Below are 21,205 nucleotides of genomic sequence, written 5' to 3'. Positions count from 1 at the left end.
TAGCAGTGGGATACCCAAATCAAATCAAATCAAATCCTTTTATTTGCATAAAACATTGTAGGTATACATGTTTAGTCATAATATATGACATGCAAATCTTAATTTAAACAAATTCATTTATGTAATAATTAATAAAACATCAAAATAAATAAAATCAAAATAATCGGCTGAATATAATAAAATTTCATTAATTTTACTGTATGGAACAATAAACATGGGATGTCAAAAAATAACTAAACTAATAATTATATTTTATTATCCAAGAACTCTTTTACCGAGTAATAGCATTTATCAACCAACCAGTCACGTAATTTTGCCTTGAATTTCAAAAATGGCAAATCTTTAATAGCTGTAGGCAATTTGTTGTAAATCAAAATCATATTATGATAACAACTTTTAGAACCGAGTGCTGTGTTACATCGCGGGTAGAATATTTTATTTCGGTAACGGGTATTGAAAGGTACAATATTTCCGCATATTTCAAAAAAATCACTTCTGTACCTTTTTACGAAGCATGCTGATTCTAAAATGTAGATACCTGGCAGCGTTAGTAATTTGAGAGATTTAAAGAGCGGCTTGCATGATTGCATAGGACCTTTGTTGCATATGGCCCGAATACACTTCTTTTGTATTAAAAATATTCTATTGACTTCGGAAGCATTTCCCCAAAGCATAATCCCGTACCGCATACTGGATGCAACGTACCCATGATATGCCAGAAATGCTGTACTTTGATTAGCAATTTTTGAAATTCTTCTGAGAGCAAATACAAACTTATTGATTTTAGTGCATATAGTTTCAATATTAGCTCTCCAAGTACAAAATTCGTCTAATTGCATACCCAAAAATGTTATAATAGATGCTTGTTCTATATTCTCATTAGCACATGTCACAGTATTATTGTTTATAGTCATTTTTCTATTTCTAAATGTCATAAATTTAGTTTTTTTTTAATTTAAATTTAGATTATTATATAGAAGCCATTCATGTATGTCATCTAGAACTTTACTTATTTCTGGTGAATTGTCAGTTTTTTGTTTACATGGTACTATAACAGACACGTCATCTGCAAACATAACACATTTATGTTTAGTGCAATCAGGAAGATCGTTGATGTATATCAGAAATAGGAGTGGCCCAAGAACACTACCCTGCGGTACACCAAAGGAATTTATTTCAAGCTCTGAGCAAAACTTCGTCAATACCTGTTTCTCATTTAGCCTTGATATTTCAACAAACTGTTTTCTATCTTTTAAATAACTTTGTAACCATGAAATACATGGCCCTCGTAGGCCATAATACTCGCATTTTTTCAATAGCAAGCCGTGTGAAACATAATCAAAAGCCTTCGACATATCACAAAAAATAGTACAAACAGGATTTCCTTTATCGATAAGAGAAATTATGTTCTTAATTAACATAAAAACTGCCATGTTGGTGGATTTCTCTTTTTGGAAACCATTTTGTTCGTTCCTTATAACTCTTATGTTTCATCATGAAGCTACTAATTCGTTTGTGCATTGCTCGTTCAAATATTTTAGAAAAAACTGAAACGAGTGAAATTGGACGATAATTATTTATTTCCGTAAAACAACCTCTTTTATGAAGGGGTTTAACTATAGTCGTGGTGAGGTTTGAAGGGAATGTGCCACTTGTAAAAGACAAATTGATTAAAATACACAATATTGGCGAAATTTCATCTACTACAGACTTTAAAACTTTAGTATTTATACCATCTATACCAACCGAATTTGTATTTCTCAGCGATCGTACGATATATTTTATTTCATACAAACTACATGGTTCTAGAAATATGGTTTCACTCACCTGATTTCGATTTAAAGTCATTCTATTAGCAGTTAGTAGTTTTGATTTATTAGTGGAGTCAATAAACACCTTATTAAATGAACGAGCAATTTCGATTGGATTTCGGATTCTGACATTATGATGTACTATTTCATCTAGTCCTTTTAGCTGATTGTAAAAGTTGTTTTCCCTTCCTTTTATGACCTCCCAAGTGGCTTTACACCTATTCGACGATGACGCAATATATGATTTATGTAAAGTTTTTTGAGCTTGATTCAAAAAACTCAAAAATTTATTTATAAATGTCTAAATATTTTGTTGAAAGTTAAATAGTGTTTTTTATCGTCTCCTTTTTTTTGCTTATAACTCCTATATCTTAATTTTCTTTTAGTCTTAGACGATATCTTTAGTCCACTTGTTAACCATTTTGTTAATTTAGGGCGATTTATACGTTTAATTGAAATTTCAGAAAAGCAAAGTCTATAAAATAAAGTAAATTCATTCAAGAAATTATTAAAAATGTCGTTAAAATCACATTCCTCCCTTACATCGTCAATAACCTGTTTCCAGGATAGAGCTTGCATGCATTGCCTAAATTTTTTTATATTATCTTGACTATAGTCTCTTATCGTCATAAAGTAATGTGTCAAAAATACAGGTTTGCTATTTACTTTAAAACTTATTGTTTGGCAAGTGTTGTGATCTGATAGCTCAGATTGAAAAACTGCTGATGAGACTCCTTGTATATTACTAGCAATATGGTCTATACACGTGTTGCGACTAGTTGGTTCTTTAATGTGGCACTTAATATTGTAATTTTCTAGTAACATGGTTAATTGTTTCGAAGTCTTAGTTTCAGCTAATAAGTCAATATTTAGGTCTCCTGCGATAATTATGCGTTTTTTGCTATGTTTTAACTTGTCAAGTGTTACATCTAATTTGTCAAAAAATATTTTTATGTCAGAATTCGGAATACGATATAGACATATAATTAAAATCGGTCAATTCAATAGCACAACACTCAAAAACGTAATTTTTAGCTATTTCTTTTATAAATAACAATTCCTTAGTTTTTAAACCAGCTCTTGTGAAAATACACACTCCACCTCTTTTCACGTCTCTGGAATAGCTTGCTACAAGCTTAAAGTTTTGAAGTTTAGCATTTGATTCAGATCCAGATCTTATAAAAGTTTCCGACAAGCATACAACATCTGCATTAATACTATAATCGCTTAATTCATCCAGAAAGATTTCTAGTAAGTTAATTTTATTTAGATAGCCCGCTATGTTTTGGTGTATAATAGTGCAAGTGTAACTTGCATTATTAGTCGGCACGAAAGGAACGAAAGGAATCCATTGGTTTTGTTGTAGTTGTTCTGGGCATAACTTTGAAATAGAAGGGTATGGTACCTGGTTGGTGGATATTACTAACTCTCCGTAAGCACCCTTACATGATAACGTCTAACATCAACGTAGGAGATGGATTGGTAAACGGCGCTATTGGAGTCTTGCGACACATCGAACGTCAGCCAGCCGATCTAGCCGAAGCAGGACCATCGACCAGCACGACGTCACCGCCCACAAAAGATGAAATTATCACTCTTTGGTTCGAGTTTCCAGACAAAAGTACGGGTGCCAGTGCAAAACTCAAAAGTCGACCACATATACTCAGTAAACCAAACACTTTGTCCGTTGATTGGGTGCCGGTGTACAAAAAAGTGGTCAACATCACATTGACAAAAACAGTGAAATGCAAACGCAAACAATTTCCTTGCGTACCTGCTTGTGCCATTACGATTCACAAATCACAAGGTGGGACGTTTGATGTAATCGTGTATAAGTACTCCTCCAAGCAACCACAACAATTAGTATATGTAGCCATGAGCCGCGTAACGAGTATCAACGGATTGTATATCATCACGGAGAAGGACTCTCCTTTGATTTTCAAACATGGGCGCGAAGGAAACGACTCACAAACTACACGAGATATTCGCACTGAATATATTCGACTCCAAGGACACACTTTGCAAACCACCACTAAAAAGGCAGTCAAATTCTGTGACGATGCTACCAGTGCTGGACAAACTATCGTGACGAACATCAATTGTCAAAGTTTGAGTGCTCATGCCACAGACATTGAAACAGATACAGTGATTCCAAGATCTGACTATTTAGTACTGACCGAAACGTGGATGCGCGACACTTGTGAACCACATCCAGTCAAGAATTATGAGTGCATATCAAAGAAGAATAATCGAACAAACTCAGAAACCAACGCAGCAGGTGGAGTAGCGATCTATCGTAGGTTAACATCAATATCAACAGGAAAAGTGATCGATGTTGCGGTCACAGACACTGCTCGAGTTATCAAAACCTGCGGTGACTTGTGCTTGGCTGAAGTTACTTGCTTTACCGCTGATACTACCTTCAAATTTGTGCTCGGTGCTGTTTATATTCATCCAGGATTAAGTGTACAAGACATCGGAATGTTGCTACACCAGGCACTTCTTCCATACGTGCATAACAGCCAGTACGTGCCACCGTTCCTGCAAGTTGATCCTAATATGCCGATTCTTCTATGCGGTGACTTCAACCAAAACGTGAAGTCTGATGACAAGTTTCTCAAATTCATTAAAGATACGTTTAATCTTGATTGCGTATCAGATATGTCTAAGTCTACTACGTTAAAAGGAACAATCATTGACTTGACATTTTCTAGGCACATTACAGCAGAAACACTTCCTTTCATTTCATATTTCTCCTATCATCGCCCTGTCCTCAACAAAATCACTCAGATAGGAACAAGTTAAGTTGTAGTAAACGCTGTTTCATTGTACGCAAATGTATTGCAAGTTATTGTATGTATATTTGTATATAAATACGTATGTATGTGTAAAGGTAAAAATAAAATTTTGTTAATATGAAATTCAGTGCGAGATTCTTTGTATAAATTAATGTTTTAAATATAATTCTTTGTATAAATAAATGTTTTAAATTGTTACTATTATTTCATCCTTCTTCCTACTATACGAATGAATATTCACATTAAAATTATTTTACCACTCAAAGTCGTTGTCACGTAAAACTTTCGCCCGTATACCGACTTTACAGGCAACCAATTTTTTGAAAACCAGCAGTAGTTTATTAAATGGCAATGTCAGTGATATTAACTGGGACCAACGCATTTAATACTCCAAGGCAAGGGGGGGGGGGGGGGGGGGGGTTTATTTCTTAAAATAGTATCTCGAAAACTCGAAACTGATGATCAATACAGTCAGAAAGCTTAGGAAAATTAGGAAGTGATCTTATAAAACCATGATTTAACATTCTTAAAACACCTGGCACGTACTTGCATTTGAAGTTGAAATAGGGACGGAGAAAAACAAAATATTTTTTGTTCAAATTAAATGTTTTTGAAGACCTCCCTACCGCAATGATGAGCGCTTTGAATTTCAAAGGAGGTGGTCTGGTGGGAGGCTGCTTCGGCCGTGGCTAGTTACCACCCCACCGACAAAGACGTGCCGCTAAGCGATTTAGTGTTCCGGTGCGATGTCTGACTGATTAAGGGTATGACTACAATACTCCCTAACAGGTTAGCCCGCTACCACCTGAGGCTGCATCATTACTTACCAGGCGAGATTGCAGTCAACGACTAACTTGTAGTGAAAAAAAAAAAATAATAATTTCAGTGGGTTCATCGTTCTTTTACAAAAACAAAACACGTATAAATTACTTATAAAATCTATAATTTATTGTTTTTTAACAACAAAATGTAAACTTTAAAAAAGAAATATTAATTTTTACTGAATTGATTTAAAAATTGGTTGTCTGTAAAGTCGGCTTACTGACGAAAGTTGAACGTGACAACTTCGTAAGAAAATACTGATGGAATGGTTGCATTTTTCAAAAGAAAATTTTAATTTTATTTGTTTGATAGATATTATCGTTGCTATAAACAATTGACACCACATTCACTTTTCACTGCACTTCATCCTTGCCGAAAATATATGAATGTAATATTGTATAGAAGCTGTCCACGCGGACGCATCGCTCACTCAAGTAGGAGTGAGACAGATATCGAACGCGGAGGCCGACTGTGCCACTTTGTCGCTTGTTCCGCGCTCTCGCTTGCACTTCAAGGAATTTGAATGGAACGCCTCAGAGAGAGGTAACGCCGCATGCGTCATGTTTTTTCGTGCGGGCAGCCGGCTCCATCGATGGTAGCCCCATACAAAATATACACCGCCAAAATATGCATCTTTTCGTCGCTTAGCGCCAGTGCCGTGCATTGGTAATAAACTAACATAGTTACAATCTAAGTAAAACACTATTCAGACTTTGTAGCGAGTACTACTATGTATTTACTAAGTCCAATGAGTATATAATGTAAAACCAGGTAAAACCAAAGACGGACACAGAATAAATGAAGCTCAGTACCTTTCCAAACAGGATCTTGTCTGTGTTTGTATTTGACGTCTGTTGTGTTTTTTTATGGAGTGGAGCTATTATTGATGGAATTATATGGACAGCTGTCAACTGACATATTTTCTGTGACAATATTTATTTGTTTTATTTACTATTTTGGGTTGCTGTTTTTTTTCGGCGGGAAACTTCGTACATGGCGGACGCGGTTTTCTCAAATTTTTCTTTGATTTTACTGTAAACTCGTCTTGAAAAGGATTTGGTGTTGTTTATATTGAACTGTAACTTGGCCTGTCAATTTGTGCACACGTGTTAGTGAGATTCCGGTGTAATTTCGGTGTTTTATGTGAATTTACACAGCAGCAGAAATAGTTGTTATTGGTGATATTCGTATAAATCTAACCGTATTTGGTGTTGGTTAAATATTTATTATGTGTCTGTAGTTATAGTGTTTCTAGTAAAATGGATCTAGATACACCTCCTGAGCCGCCCGACCCGGGGGCATCAGCCTCGTCTCGCAAACGACAAGGAGAGGATACCAACGTATATGCGGCCAAAAAAACTATAACTGATCCTACTCTGGTAAACCCATCCGTTCAAAGCCTTTACATACATCCTTCCTTCACCGAAGGCGCCAAGTCATACTCTGACGATGATAATGGGCCTTTTATCGTCCAAGTCTCACGGGAAGTGGAGGACCCATCCTCTGGAGCGTCATTACGGGCTATAAATTTCGGTCAATTCTTGCACAAACACAAAATTGGTTCAATTATCCACGACGGCGTCAAAAATATAGGCCGCAACAAAATTACTGTAGAGTTTACTTCTGCCCAAGCTGCCAACAACTTTCTGGTTAGTCCAGTTTTGAAGTTATGCAAATATAGAGCTATAATTCCCACATACAACATAACCAGAATGGGGCTGGTGAAAGGAGTTCCCGTGGACTGGTCGATGGACGAGCTTGTTGATTCGCTAGAGCTCCCGCCTGGCTGTGGTGAGGTTCTGAAATCAAGGCGACTGAACAGAAAATCTGTCACAGAGGGTGTCATCACTTGGGTGCCTACCCAATCTGTTGTCCTAACCTTCAGGGGGCAAATGCTTCCTGCTAAGGTATATTCATACCACACCTCACTGCCAGTTGAAACATATAAACTTCCAACAATACAGTGCCAGAACTGCTGCCGTTTTGGCCACATTAAAACAATCTGCAGATCTAAGCCCAGATGCTACAGATGTGCTCAGCCCCATACAGGTGACTCATGTTTGGTCATCAAGGAATTATCTACATGTTTACACTGCTCTGGTAGTCATTTTGCTACTGATAAAGACTGCCCAGAATTCTCCAGGCAGCAATCTATTAAAATGGTCATGTCTCAGAATAATAAATCTTACATTGAAGCATCATCTCAGTTTCCTCCTGTCCGCAGGTCCTATGCTGAGATAACAAAAGAAATGTTTACTCCTACTAATGTAACTTCCTCCAAAACCTCCTACCGGCAAACAGTTTTCCGCTCTCCTCGTCCCCGAGCTCCTCTAGCAAAGGGCTACGATAAAAAAGCTGTTCAGACTATTGTCGGTGATTACTCCTCATCCCTTCCTAATGGATGCGCTCTCAACAACAATGTTGAGAACCCTCCCTCCCAAGGTAAAATGCTTGAGTTTATCTCTGAATTTCTACTTAGTATTGTCGCTCCATGTAGTGAAATTCCCTTACCGCCCAACGTTGCCAAAAACTTAAGCCAACTTTTTAAACTACTCCAAAATGGGCCCAATAACCCTGCTACAGTGGAACTGTAAAAGTTTACGTCCCAAGAAACATGAGTTAACCTTCATAATCCCACCATTCTTCCTCCCAAAGTCCCCCGTCCTTTGAGTGTTAAATGTTTTTTAATGTTTGTTTTCAGTCCTTATTGTAGATTTTTATGTAAATATATAGTAAGTAATAAAATTAAAGTATAATGTACAAAAAATATCCGTGTAAGATATATATGCATATGTTGTCTGTGTCCTTAGGTTAAAGAGCTAACTAGCTAATAACAACTATTTCTTGGTACAAATTCAAAATTAACTTTTCATTAGTTTCACCGATCAATCTCCTTCGTGCCTTCTTCATCTACAAGACATTGGCGAAATACCTTGTGCCCAGTTGGCGCAGACAAAAGCCATAAACAAGAATTGAATTGAATTGATGGAATTATATTTTATAAATTCTATCATTCCGTTTTAATAAATGAAAACCCATAAGTGCCCCGAAAAAACAATATATATATGAATTTATAAAGTGAATTATGAGAAAAGCGAAGACTGAGAAGACCCACTGTGTCTTCAAAAATAATTAGACCGAACTCGATAGGCATATCGTATTAAATTAAGGTAAAACTATTTTTATCACCATAATTTAAACCGACTTTTAAAAAAAGATCCATTCGATACGTACCTGTGTAATATTCAAATTATATGAATGTTTAGAAAACAAATTGATATACAAAACTTTTAGTACAAGTATGTATCTTTGGCATCGTATTCTTCTGATACTTATATAAAAGAAGTTTGTCTGTTTGTGAAAAGGTATCCTGAGTACTTTAAAACTCGAGGCCAGCATTTTGACAACGAACCAAGGCATAAGGATCGTCTTCTTGTACCTAGGATTAAACTAGCCTTATATAGAGAAAATGCATTTTGTATGGCTATTCGAGTATATAACAAGTTGCCAGAATCCATAAAAGGAATGAATCTTGCTTTATTTAAGAGAAAATTGCATAAGTGGCTATTATTTAAGTGCTTTTACTCAATTAATGAATTATTTGACTTTACTTAATGTTATTATTTTCGAAAAATTTTTGTATGCATGTATTATCAACAATATAATGGATATTATTCAAGAATGACTTTGCTAATTTCATTAAAATATATTTGTATTTTGACTTAACAGCTTATTTCCATTTCATTAGATGATTTTTAGATTTAGATTATTTTTTGTTGATGTAATTTATTTTTTAATGTTTTCCTTTTGTTTTTATTTCATATAATATGATTGTAAGTTGCACACCAAATTAATGGTAATACACTGTTTCAACAACAAAAGCTAAATTTGTAACATCTGATTATCTACGTGTATTTATGCAATAAATCTAATTAATATTATTATTATTACTATTTATCGAATTGTTAGAATCCAATTTTTATAACTTACATTTTCATGAACTTAGGGAACATTGCAAGATTCTTCATAAGTAGTTTCGAAGCCATAGTCTTATTGTCTATACTCTAGTGCCTGTAATATTCAGCGTAACAATTCTCCAGAAAAATTCTTAGTAATTGTCAATAACGTCTGTTTTTTATTTTCTTCTGCCTTAATTTGAACAAGGTTTCCTCACAAATGATTCCTTCAAAGTTTGAGCAACTTATATTCTAATTAGCTTAAAACGCACATACTCGTAACTGAGACAATTTAGAGGTGTGTGCTGGGTTTCAAACTTTGCCCCGAGAGACCTAACTACTGGGATATCATCATCATCATCATCGTCAAAGCTCTACAGCCCTGAGTGGTCCTTGGCTTGGTCAAAAATATTTCTCCATTTGAGGCTCAGAAGCTGCTTCTTTCCAGCTGCAATATCCCAGAACCCCCATATCCTTCGCTCGCAATAGGCTACATATTTGACTGTTAAAAATGCCACTTGTTGTTATCTTCAAAGATTATTTTATTAAAATAATACTAGCGGACCCCAGCGCCACCTGTCGAGCTGATTTGTGAATCTAAACCATCCAGGGTGTCACCCAAAGGCATACAAAAAAATTCATTCAAATCGGTCCAGCCGCTTAGGAGGGGTTCAGTGACATACACACTCACACAAGAAATATATATATATATATATATATATATAAAAATATGGCTCAATGAGGTAAGCTTAATCACAGTATCAGGTAAGCACAATCAGCAATATATATATAGTGAGGGGACGTCTACCATCGCCAGTAATGATCAGTCCTCTGTAAGGACTATTACACCCTATTCCCCATGATTGAGCCATGCTTAAGGATATAAATATCTATTTTTTTTTTTGCAGATCTCGCCAAATAGAAATACATTTTCGAGATGGAGGAACATGCGCAGCAGTCGTCAGACACTACTTACGTAGTCATACCTAAGAAGGAAATTGACGAAGAACTTGAGATCACGTTCGAAAAGGAATGCCAAGACAACCAATTAATAGTACCGAAAGTAGAGTTTGGAGACGAGTTGAGTGATAATTTTGATGACCTGGATGATATCAACCTGTCAAACCCTATGAAAAGAGAAAGAATGTTGAGCGAAGAATTCATTATACCCAAAGAAGAAATCATCACAGATCAATTATTGGATGATTACGATTCGGAGCATCATGAAGACAGCTTGATAAAACCAATTAAGGTTGAACTAATGTTAAGCGAAGAAATTGTAAACATTCGACAGAAAGATTCAGAAGTGGAAAAGAAAACTGACTTGACTCAAACATCTAAATCATCGGACAAACGTCAAAGGTATTTAAAAACACTTTTTTAATATTGTTGAATTTCATGATTTGTTAGATCATATATCTCTTTCATATATATGTATATATATGTATATATATTAATGAGGGGAAGCCTGCCATTGCCAGACGGGTGATCAGTCCTCTGTAAGGAATATTCTACCCTATTCCCCATGTTTGAGACGCAGGTTTACTGGTGTCCCGGCAGCATCACCCACTAGAACCTACCAGTCTCTTTGGGGAACTTCACCATATCCCTGTAGAGAGGTCTACTAGGTCTGCTTCAATATTCTATCGTTAAGTTCCCATCTTACCAGAGCTAAAGCTGGTTTCCACCTCACCACACTCTGGACAGGATGTATCTTCTACAATTCTCATTATTGTTAGGTTAGGTGTATATTTCTTTCATTATCATTAGGCGGTTTTGAGAGGCATTTAGCCCTCTGGAGCTAAGGCCTCTCATAACAGGAGGGCGGTTGGTGATCTCAGAAGCTATTGTATATTGTATAGAAGCAGGCGTTACTTTGCGGAAATCCATGATATATTATCAAAATTAAGCTTAATTTGCTATACTCCGCGAAAAGCAGAAGAATCTGTGTGGTGTAATTTATAATTTCTTCAATCCTTATACTCCACACCAAACAGATCCTCGGCAATACACCCTCTACGCACGTTACGCTCCGAAACCGGAGCATCATCAGGAGATGTTGACTTTACAATGAATAATTGTTAAGTATTGCCGAGCATCCTGCTTTTCGCGGAGTATAGCAAATTAAGCTTAATTTTGATAATATCTCAGAAGCTAGTAGTAGTGCAGAGGATGTTTCTGTCCGTTCTCCATTATATTCCCACAGTAGCCTTGTCACCAGTGAAAAGAGAAGGGGTGGTGACATCTGTATTCTGATCTACCAGATAGTATACACACTGGCGTGCCAGTTATTTACCAGGGTATGCATGCAGTAAGAAGATTGCATCAAATGAACATGAGCAAGACGAAAATTATGTCTAACGATCATGTTCCGCTCCACCCAGTTATTGTTGGGAGCTCTGCACTCGAAATTGTAGACGAGTAAATATATCTAGGACACATGATCCAGTTAGGTAGGTCCGCCGAAGGTGAACCGCTGAATCTAACTCGGATGGGCAGCGTTCGGGAAACTCGGTGACATCTTCTCGTCCAAAATCAATAAAGTCTTCGAACTGCGTGGTCGCTAACTATGGGCCTCATAAGAAGGTACCAGAGTCACTCAGCGGGCGATGGAGAGAGCTATGCTAAGAGTATCTCTACGTGGTGATATCAGAAATGAGGAGTGCGTAGGATAACTAGAGTTACCTACCAGCGTAGGTCGGCCCCCAACGCGGTGGGCAGATGACATCAGGCGAGACTCTGGGAGTCGCTGGAGGCAAGCGGCTCAGGACCGTGGATTGTGGAACTCCCTACAAAAGACCCATGTCCAGCTGTGGACGTCTATTGGTTGAGATGATGATGGCAAAAATCCTCCTCTTATACATATTGTACATAGTTTATATAAATCTCTTTATATACAGTATTTGCAATATGTAAATCTAAATTATTAACACTACTATCTCGCACTTCAGTTTTTAGTAATCAGCGCGTCTCCTGACGCATAGGCATCCTCCAGGTGTTTCCAAGTGTGCCGAGCTTGCATTGACCATTTACCATAGTATGCCCGCCGTCTACTTGATATCATCAGCCCATCGGATACTTTGTCTACCCTGTTTTCTTTTTGAGCCATCCCTAACGTCCCATTCAGTCAAAGTTTTGGTCCATTTCTCGCGTTTCTCCATCTCCATTTTAACGTTTTGGTCAGAGCTTAGTGATTTCTCTTAATATTCTCTTGTATTTCTTAAAATACTATCTCGAAAACTCGAAACTGATGATCAATACCATATAAAACCATGATTCAACATTCTTAAAACACCTGGCACGTACTTGTATTTGAAGTTGAAATAGGGACGGAGATAAACAAAATATTTTTTGTTCAAATTAAATGTTTTTGAAGACCTCCCTAACGCAATGATGAGCGCTTTGAATTTAAAAGGAGGTCTCGGGTTCGGAAATTGGGGAATTTATAATTGCTGAATTTTCTCTGGTGTGGTCTGGTGGGAGGCTGCTTCGGCCGTGGCTAGTTACCACCCCACCGACAAAGACGTGCCGCTAAGCGATTTAGTGTTCCGGTGCGATGTCTGACTGATTAAGGGTATGACTACAATACTCCCTAACAGGTTAGCCCGCTACCACCTGAGGCTGCATCATTACTTACCAGGCGAGATTGCAGTCAACGACTAACTTGTAGTGAAAAAAAAAAAATAATAATTTCAGTGGGTTGATCGTTCTTTTACAAAAACAAAACACGTATAAATTACTTATAAAATCTATAATTCATTGTTTTTTAACAACAAAATGTAAACTTTAAAAAAGAAATATTAATTTTTACTGAATTGATTTAAAAATTGGTTGTTTGTAAAGTCGGCTTACTGACGATAGTTGTACGTGACAACTTCGTAAGAAAATACTGATGGAATGGTTGCATTTTTCAAAAGAAAATTTTAATTTTATTTGTTTGATAGATATTATCGTTGCTATAAACAATTGACACCACATTCACTTGCCGAAAACATGTAAATGTATTATTGTATTGAAGCCGTCCACGCGGACGCATCGCTCACTCTAGTAGGAGCGAGACAGATGTCGAACGCGGAGGCCGACTGTGCCTCTTTGTCGCTCGTTCCGCGCTCTCGCTTGCACTTCAAGCCTTGAATGGAACGCCTCAGAGCGAGGTAACGCCGCATGCGTCATGTTTTTTCGTGCGTGCAGCCGGCTCCATCGAATTAAAACACGTTGTCACGTCAAAAATATACCTGTTTGTTTAGTGCTTGTATACAACTCGAGTGACAGTTAATGTGAATTTGTGAGTGAAGTTTTTTCTAGGAACTAATTTAAACAATTTTTAAATAAACAGAGTAAGTAAAAAAATTGTTAAAGTTTGTTTAATATTCTTAAACCCCGACGCAAAAACGACGGGGTGTTTGACGTGTCTGTGTGCGTGTGTGTGTCTGTGGCATCGTAGATCCCAAACCGAATTTTTCCCGTTCGATATGTGAATTAGTCGGGATTGTTTCATCAAAATCGGTCCAAAATGGCCGCCGCCACATAATGGTAAATTACATATTTTCATCAGTATAAAATGAAAGTGCTTGACTAGTAGAATAATTTGTTGAAAGTGAATTATTTTGTGTCGGGGGTTTTTTTATTACAATAATATAATATTATGTTATTATTGTAATCATCGCTTACTTTCGTAATATAGCATCGCGGAGAGAACGTCACATCCGTCCCGTGCGCAAGTCGAGTGCCTTTTGGAGTTCTTCGAGAGGAATCCGAGCCTCGCAAAGGGTTTCTCTAAAGTGCCCAGTGCGAGAGACGCAGCCCGAAAGTCCTGGGAGACTCTGACACTCCATCTTAATAGCATGGACGGGTGTGTGAAGACCTGGAAGCGGTGGACAAAGGTTTGTTATCTTTACATCCTACATATATTATAAATGTTAAAGTGTTGATGTTTGTTACTCAGTCACGCATTAACGGCAGGTCGGATTGACGGCCGAGTGGCGCAGTGGGCAGCGACCCTGCTTTCTGAGTCCAAGGCCGTGGGTTCGATTCCCACAACTGGAAAATATTTGTGTGATGAGCATAAGTGTTTTTCAGTGTCTGGGTGTTTATATGTATTTATTAAGTATTTATGTATATATAATTCATAAAAATATTCATCAGTCATCTTAGTACCCATAACACAAGCTACGCTTACTTTGGGGCTAGGTGGCTATGTGTGTATTGTCGTAGTATATTTATTTATTTATTATATTTATCAATTAAATTTTTTTTATTCATGTATACCTATCACGGGCACTTATGAAGCGTTCATACATATATGTTTACCTAATTGTAAGGAGTTGGTGATAACTTCGTTCGCCAACTTAAACCTAAAGCTACGAGGGTTCCAAACGCGCCCTGCTCTAATAAGGGCCCACAACGAACTTCGCCGGGTATTTTTTTTTGTTATCACCATCTCATAGTACATTTAAATTAAGCTATGAAGCTAGAAGAGTTCAAACAGAATCCTTAATATTATAATAGGGTTTCTCTGTTGAAATGTTGATAACCCCAAAAATCTTAGTTTAAAATCTTGAAATTTGGCATGCTTGGAGCCTTTGAGAGTTGCCGCGGGAATATAAAACCTTAATCTACGCGAACGAAGTCGCGGGTATCACGAAGTTTTATATAATTTATTGTGGTTAATAAAACTTTATTATGATAACCATTCAACGTGTTACGGAATAATGAAATAATGTTGAAGGGTGCGTAAGTATATTTCATAAGGAAACAAAAAATAATAAATCAAAAGAAGCATTTTAATTTTTCCGTACAAAGTAATTCAAAACATTCTAAGTGTTTACTTATGGCAGCCCTATTGTAGATAAAAGACCGACACGCGCATAGTACTTACGCTACGCGACGCGTACCTAATATTACTTTTGCATGTGATGTTAGGGCTATATCTGATTTGTCTTAGTAAAAACTATGGCAGTGGTTTACTGAGAAGCTAGGAAACCATAAGCGTTTCGCTTCCACAGATAAGCCTCAGAGACAGTAAATAATGTACAATGTGTTTACATTTGCACGTTGTATACAGGGTGAAAGTGACAAGCAAAGTTATTTATTCATTAATATATAAAAAAATAGAACTAAAACTGTGTGCATAAGTTACATGATGACTAACTTTGAAAAACTGCCCTAATATGTTCGGAAGTATCTACTGTATCCAAAAAATATCTTGTTATTGCCGAAATTACAGGTATATTTTTTTTTTTTTTTTTTACTACGACAATACACACATCGCCATCTAGCCCCAAAGTAAGCATAGCTTGTGTTATGGGTACTAAGATGACTGATGAATAATTATATGAATAATATACATAAATACTTATAATATATAGATAAACACCCAGATTCTGAAAAACATTCATGTTCATCACACAAACATTGTCCAGTTGTGGGAATCGAACCCACGGCCTTTGCTTAGAGAGCAGGGTCGCTGCCCACTGCGCCAATCGGCCGTCAAATTTATATAATTGCAAATTTTCAAAAAATTTTCAACAAATGATATAAATTGCAAATTATCTTTTAAAAATTTATTTGCCACGAAAATGCTCGCCGGGTGTCATGGCCGCACTCGTGACGTCACAGGCAAATTAGAGCACTACAATTGTATTTAGCTACGGAATACGTCCTTGTTCCGTAGCTAAATACAATTGTAGAGTTTTTGGTATAGATAACTGTAGTAACTGATAGTTTGAAGTCCGAAAGTCCTAGATATACGGAGAGATTTTCAAATTTCAAGCGTACAAAATAATGTTTATATAGACGTGACGTCATGCGGCCTACCTGTCGTGGCGGAAAGGTGGATTTTGCATTTTTAATTGTTAAAAATGAATACCTATCTCGCTAAGAATATAAATAAAAATACGTTTTCATAACACATGAATATATCATAAGATAAATATAATATGGAGTATAAAGATTGAAGAAATTATTAATTTCACCGTACAGATTCTCCTGCCTTTCGCGGAATACAGCAAATTAAGCTTAATTTCCATAATATATCATGGAATGCCGCAAAGTAACGCCTGCTTCTATCCAATAACCAAAACTTCGTTCAGTGGTTTTGAACTTATGATTATTTGTTTAAGTACTGGGCGGATAAAAAGAGTGCTGTCAAAAAGAAGAGTGCATTGCGATATCGCGCACGAAATAAGAGTGGCGGCGGAGAGGTAGCGGAACTCAGTAGCATAGAAGAAAAGATTCTTACGTTAATGGGTGGAGAAAGTTTTGCCAATGCTGGTCATAGGCATTCAGGGATAAACACATTTGAGGTAAGTTTCATCCTAGTGATATTATAAATGCGCCAGTTTGTGTGGATGGACGGATGTATGGATGGATGGTTGGATGGATATACTTATGGATGGTTGGATGTGTGGATGGATGTACAGGTGGTTGGATGGATGGATAGATAAACGGATCGATGTATGGATGGATAGACGGATGGTTGGATGGTTGGATGGTTGGACATATGCATGGATGAAAAAAAAAAAATGAAAAATTATTTATTTGTTATCTAAATTTCATTACATAACAATATGGATGGATGTAAGAATGTTTGTTACTTTCACGCAAAAAAGACTGAAATGTCAACGGGTAGTTTATTGTAAAGTATGCAATTTGGAATAAACGCATGAATAATTATGTGGGATGGCATAACTATGACCGTGTATGTCGGCCAACTGGCGCAGTGGGCAGCGACCCTGCCTTCGGAGTCCGAGGCTGTGGGTTCGAATTCCACAACTGTGAAATGTTTGTGTGATGAACATGAATGTTTTTCAGTGTCAGGGCATTTATCTGTATGTTATAAGTATTTATGTATATTATTCATAAAAATATTCATCAGTCATCTCAGTACCCATAACACAAGCTACGCTTACTTTGGGGCTAGATGGCGAGTGTGTATTGCCGTAGTATATTTATTTATTTACTATATCATGGAATTTTATTTTCAGGCTACAACATCTCGTCCCGCTACCCGGGATAGTGTCACCTCGATAGCTCCCAAAATTATAGCTGACGCCCCAGTATCTGAAGTGAGTGATTAACATGTATAAGTCAGATGTTTCTTTATTCAAATAGGCACATAGATGGCACTTTTGATGCGTACATTACATGTAAAGTATAACATAGAAGTAAGTTGATGGTGATAACTAAAACGTCAACTTAAAACTAAAGCTACGAGGGTTCCAAACGCACCCTGGTCTAAGAAGAAGCCCACAACAAAGTAAGCCGGGTGTTCTTTTTGTTATCACCATCTCACATTGACTTTTCTATAAGCATTCGCTTAATACAAACTATGAACTTATTAAGAGACATCAAGATTACAACCGGTAATTTATTGTAAAATTGTAAACAATTTCCTATAAATGAATTTCAAATTATTTTATTTTATTTAGTATTACACTGCAAGTTTATTTTTATTTCTTATGTTCAAATCAGTCACATTTTCTCTTAAATTTAGATATATTTTTGTGAAATTTATTAAATTTTCATTTAAATTTTCTTCTAAATAAATCTGCCAATGTTGCAATTAGTCATTCATAAATACCTATTTACGTCTTATTATATCAATCATTATAAAAATCAATCAATCAATTTTTTTTATATAATTCGAAGTTAAGTACGTTTTATATAGTATCCAAGGAGAGCCATCTATTGACATTACTGGGAAACCGCACTGACACTAGATGGCGCTTTTCGCTACCATATGATTAGAAGACTTTCACGCGATACAATAAGTGAATTGAGGTAGAAAATCTCAAACGCATTGGATAGAAGCAGGCATAAGAAACCGGAGCATCCTCAGGAGATGTTGACTTCTTGAAGTCAACATCTCCTGAGGATGCTCCGGTTTCGGAGCGAAACGTGAGTAGAGGGTACATTGCCGATGATCTGTTTGGTGTGGAGTATAAGGATTGAAGAAATTATAAATTACACCATACAGATTCTCCTGCTATTCGCGGAGTATAGCAAATTAAGCTTAATTTTCATATTCTCAAACGCACACAATTCAAAATTCATTAATATCAATTAGGCCTAGTTTATATCCACTTTTGAACGTCAAGTCAGTATTTTTGTAGTGACTCTACCACCGATTCAGAAGGCAGATTCCACCGAGAAGAGCCGGCAAGAAACTCAGCAGATTGCTATTTTTCAACAACATTTTAAAATTTTATAATCTTTAAACTTTTCTTTATTGTGAGAGATAAAATTCGATAATCGTACAGTAACAACGATTTATTAATGTGTTTTAACACATTATTTAAACTTATGCATTGGTAGGTACAAAATTAACGTAGGAATCGTATTATAAACGCGTATACTCAATCCTACGAATGTCTTTTAGTGAAACCGTACTGCTCCGGATGTAGTAAGTTAATTACATTGAAGTGATTCAAAAGTTGGTTTAATATAATTTTTTCAAAGACCTTACTAAGAGCTGGTAAGATTGAAATGGGTCTGTAATTGTTAATGTCGTTTTTATTGCCATATTTAAATAGAGGAATAAGTTTACTATGTTTCATTGAATTTGGAAAAGTACCTCTATCAACACATTCAATCAAAAGTACGGCTAAGTAAGGGGCAATGACTTCTATACTGTTAGATATTACTATCACAGACATACCCCATAGATCACCTGTTTTTTTTTTAGTTTGAACAAATTAAAATTCTTTATAATATCCGATGCAGATAAATGTTTTAAATCAAATAAAACTTTGCACTCATTAACGTTGTCCCTCAATAAACTCTGAGCTGCAGTAGGAGAAAAATTAAGTGAAGGAGTTAACAAAATAGGAACATTCTGAAATAAGTTTTCAAAGGTACTTGCAACCTCACTATTTGCGGTTACTTTATTGTTATTAATAATTAATTCAAAGTTTACGTCCCGGGATTTAGTTTTCCCAGTTTAATTATCAACAATTTTCAAGATTGTTTTCACTTTGTTATCCAGTATTATTATTTGATCCTTAAAGTATATCAACTTAGCATGAAAGCAACCGTTCTCAAAAGTGTTAAGAGTACTTTTTACATGTTGGAAGAAAGTAGGATAAACATGGAGTCGCTTAATTTTTCTCTGTTAACTTCTACTTTCCCATACAATAAAAATCTTTTGAGACAAAAGTCAAGTTATGAGTAATAGTAATAAGAGGTATGAAAGTTTGAATACTGTCTCTTTCAGATTGCAAGATCGATAAAGGATAAAAAAAAACTCGATGACGAATTAAATCGCAAAAGGAAACTAGCTAATGCATGCTTAAAACGACATCGTAAAAAAAAGCGTGAAAAAGCTCAGCAGCTGAAATTACTCTCCCAAAATGAACCCAAATACGATAACGAACTAATAAAGCGAAATACGTTAGAACGAAGAAGAGAATTATCGAGGGAACGCTCTAAAAGATATCGTGATAAGAAACGAATTTCTAGCATTATAAAAATTGAACGTGCGATTGATGTTACACAAATTCCCGGACAGTCACACGGTAATACGGAGCTCGAAATTACGGATGAAAATTCACAGATTCCAGGGACTTTCGCAAATATAAATAATCCAATTTTTATGAGTGATTATTCAGTAAATTCAAGTGACTCTGAGAATGCAAGACCTTCTCGAAGCATCATTAACGTCAAACAAGTAAATAAACGAAATCAAATCAAATCAAATCCTTTTATTTGCATATAACATTGTAGGTATACATGTTAAGTCATAATATATGACATGCAAATCTTAATTTAAACAAATTCATTTATGAAATAATTAAAAAACATCAAAATAATCGGCTGAATATAATAAAATTCCATTAATTTTACTGTATGGAACAATAAACATGGGATGTCAATTAAAAAATAACTAAACTAATAATTATATTTTATTATCCAAGAACTCCCTTACCGAGTAATAGCATTTATCAACCAACCAGTCACGTAATTTTGCCTTGAATTTCAAAAATGGCAAATCTTTAATAGCTGTAGGCAATTTGTTGTAAATCAAAATCATATTATAACAACAACTTTTAGAACCGAGTGCTGTTTTACATCGTGGGTAGAATATTTTATTTTGGTAAATCGTGTAGTATTGACGGAAGAATTAAATCGCGAAATAAACATTGATGCCAATTCACCGCCACTACAAGTACATGCAACGGTTCTCACTTCTCAATTAAACAGTGCACATATAGTGCTTATGCAAAAAACAATAGTGCCCACACGGAATTTCATAGACAGCTTACATTTGATAAACTTGTCAAAAAATCCCATCGCAGTCTGCTCAACTTGCCGAACTAGTATCCAGAAAAAATCTATTCCCTCGATGGCTGTATACAACGGTTTTGAATATCCTATAATTCCAAGTAATTTACTAAATTGTCCATCAGACAGACTGATTTCTCCCAGGATTCCTTTCTTGCAAATAAGGAGACTCCGGAATATCCATGGTGAATGGAATTTATGGACAAATCATTAACGTACCCATATAAATCAACACTATGGTTAATTCCTTACCGAGGAATACCAGTGATGATCATTGCATAAGTACATATCAAACGAAAAACGATACATAAAGCAAGTTTTTTACATCGCTTGATTAATAAACGAACCGTTAAAGAATGGTTGCGTTACTTAGTAAATACTCCACTGTATAGAACATACAATATTACAATAGATGGAGAATTCTTCGATAATTTACATGACAAAGTGAATTTATTGAGAATATTCCCATTGAAGAACAAACAGTGATGTGGATAATAACGTGCCAACAAGTTTGTTATTTGATGAACACGCTGAGGAA

At 36.0% G+C, this 21,205-nt stretch overlaps 1 protein-coding gene across 2 annotated transcripts in view; it reads left to right on the top strand.

Moving 5' to 3' along the window:
• LOC120635832 overlaps positions 1-21,205 on the top strand; it is a 72,105-nt gene that overhangs the window by 8,051 nt on the left and 42,849 nt on the right. Inside the window, exons 1-2 of one of the 2 annotated variants that reach the window (XM_039907002.1) lie at positions 8,424-8,601; positions 10,296-10,749. In XM_039907002.1, the coding sequence (XP_039762936.1) occupies positions 10,325-10,749 (425 nt within the window). In that variant the 5' untranslated portion in view covers positions 8,424-8,601; positions 10,296-10,324. Of the gene's footprint in view, positions 1-8,423; positions 8,602-10,295; positions 10,750-21,205 lie in introns of those variants that run through there. The other variant, XM_039907003.1, reaches the window with a different exon arrangement.

This window comes from Pararge aegeria, chromosome 27, assembly GCF_905163445.1.
Source record: "Pararge aegeria chromosome 27, ilParAegt1.1, whole genome shotgun sequence".
NCBI lineage: Eukaryota > Metazoa > Arthropoda > Insecta > Lepidoptera > Nymphalidae > Pararge > Pararge aegeria.
Note: the sequence above shows the minus strand (reverse complement) of the source record. Positions and strands in the feature narration are given on the sequence as shown.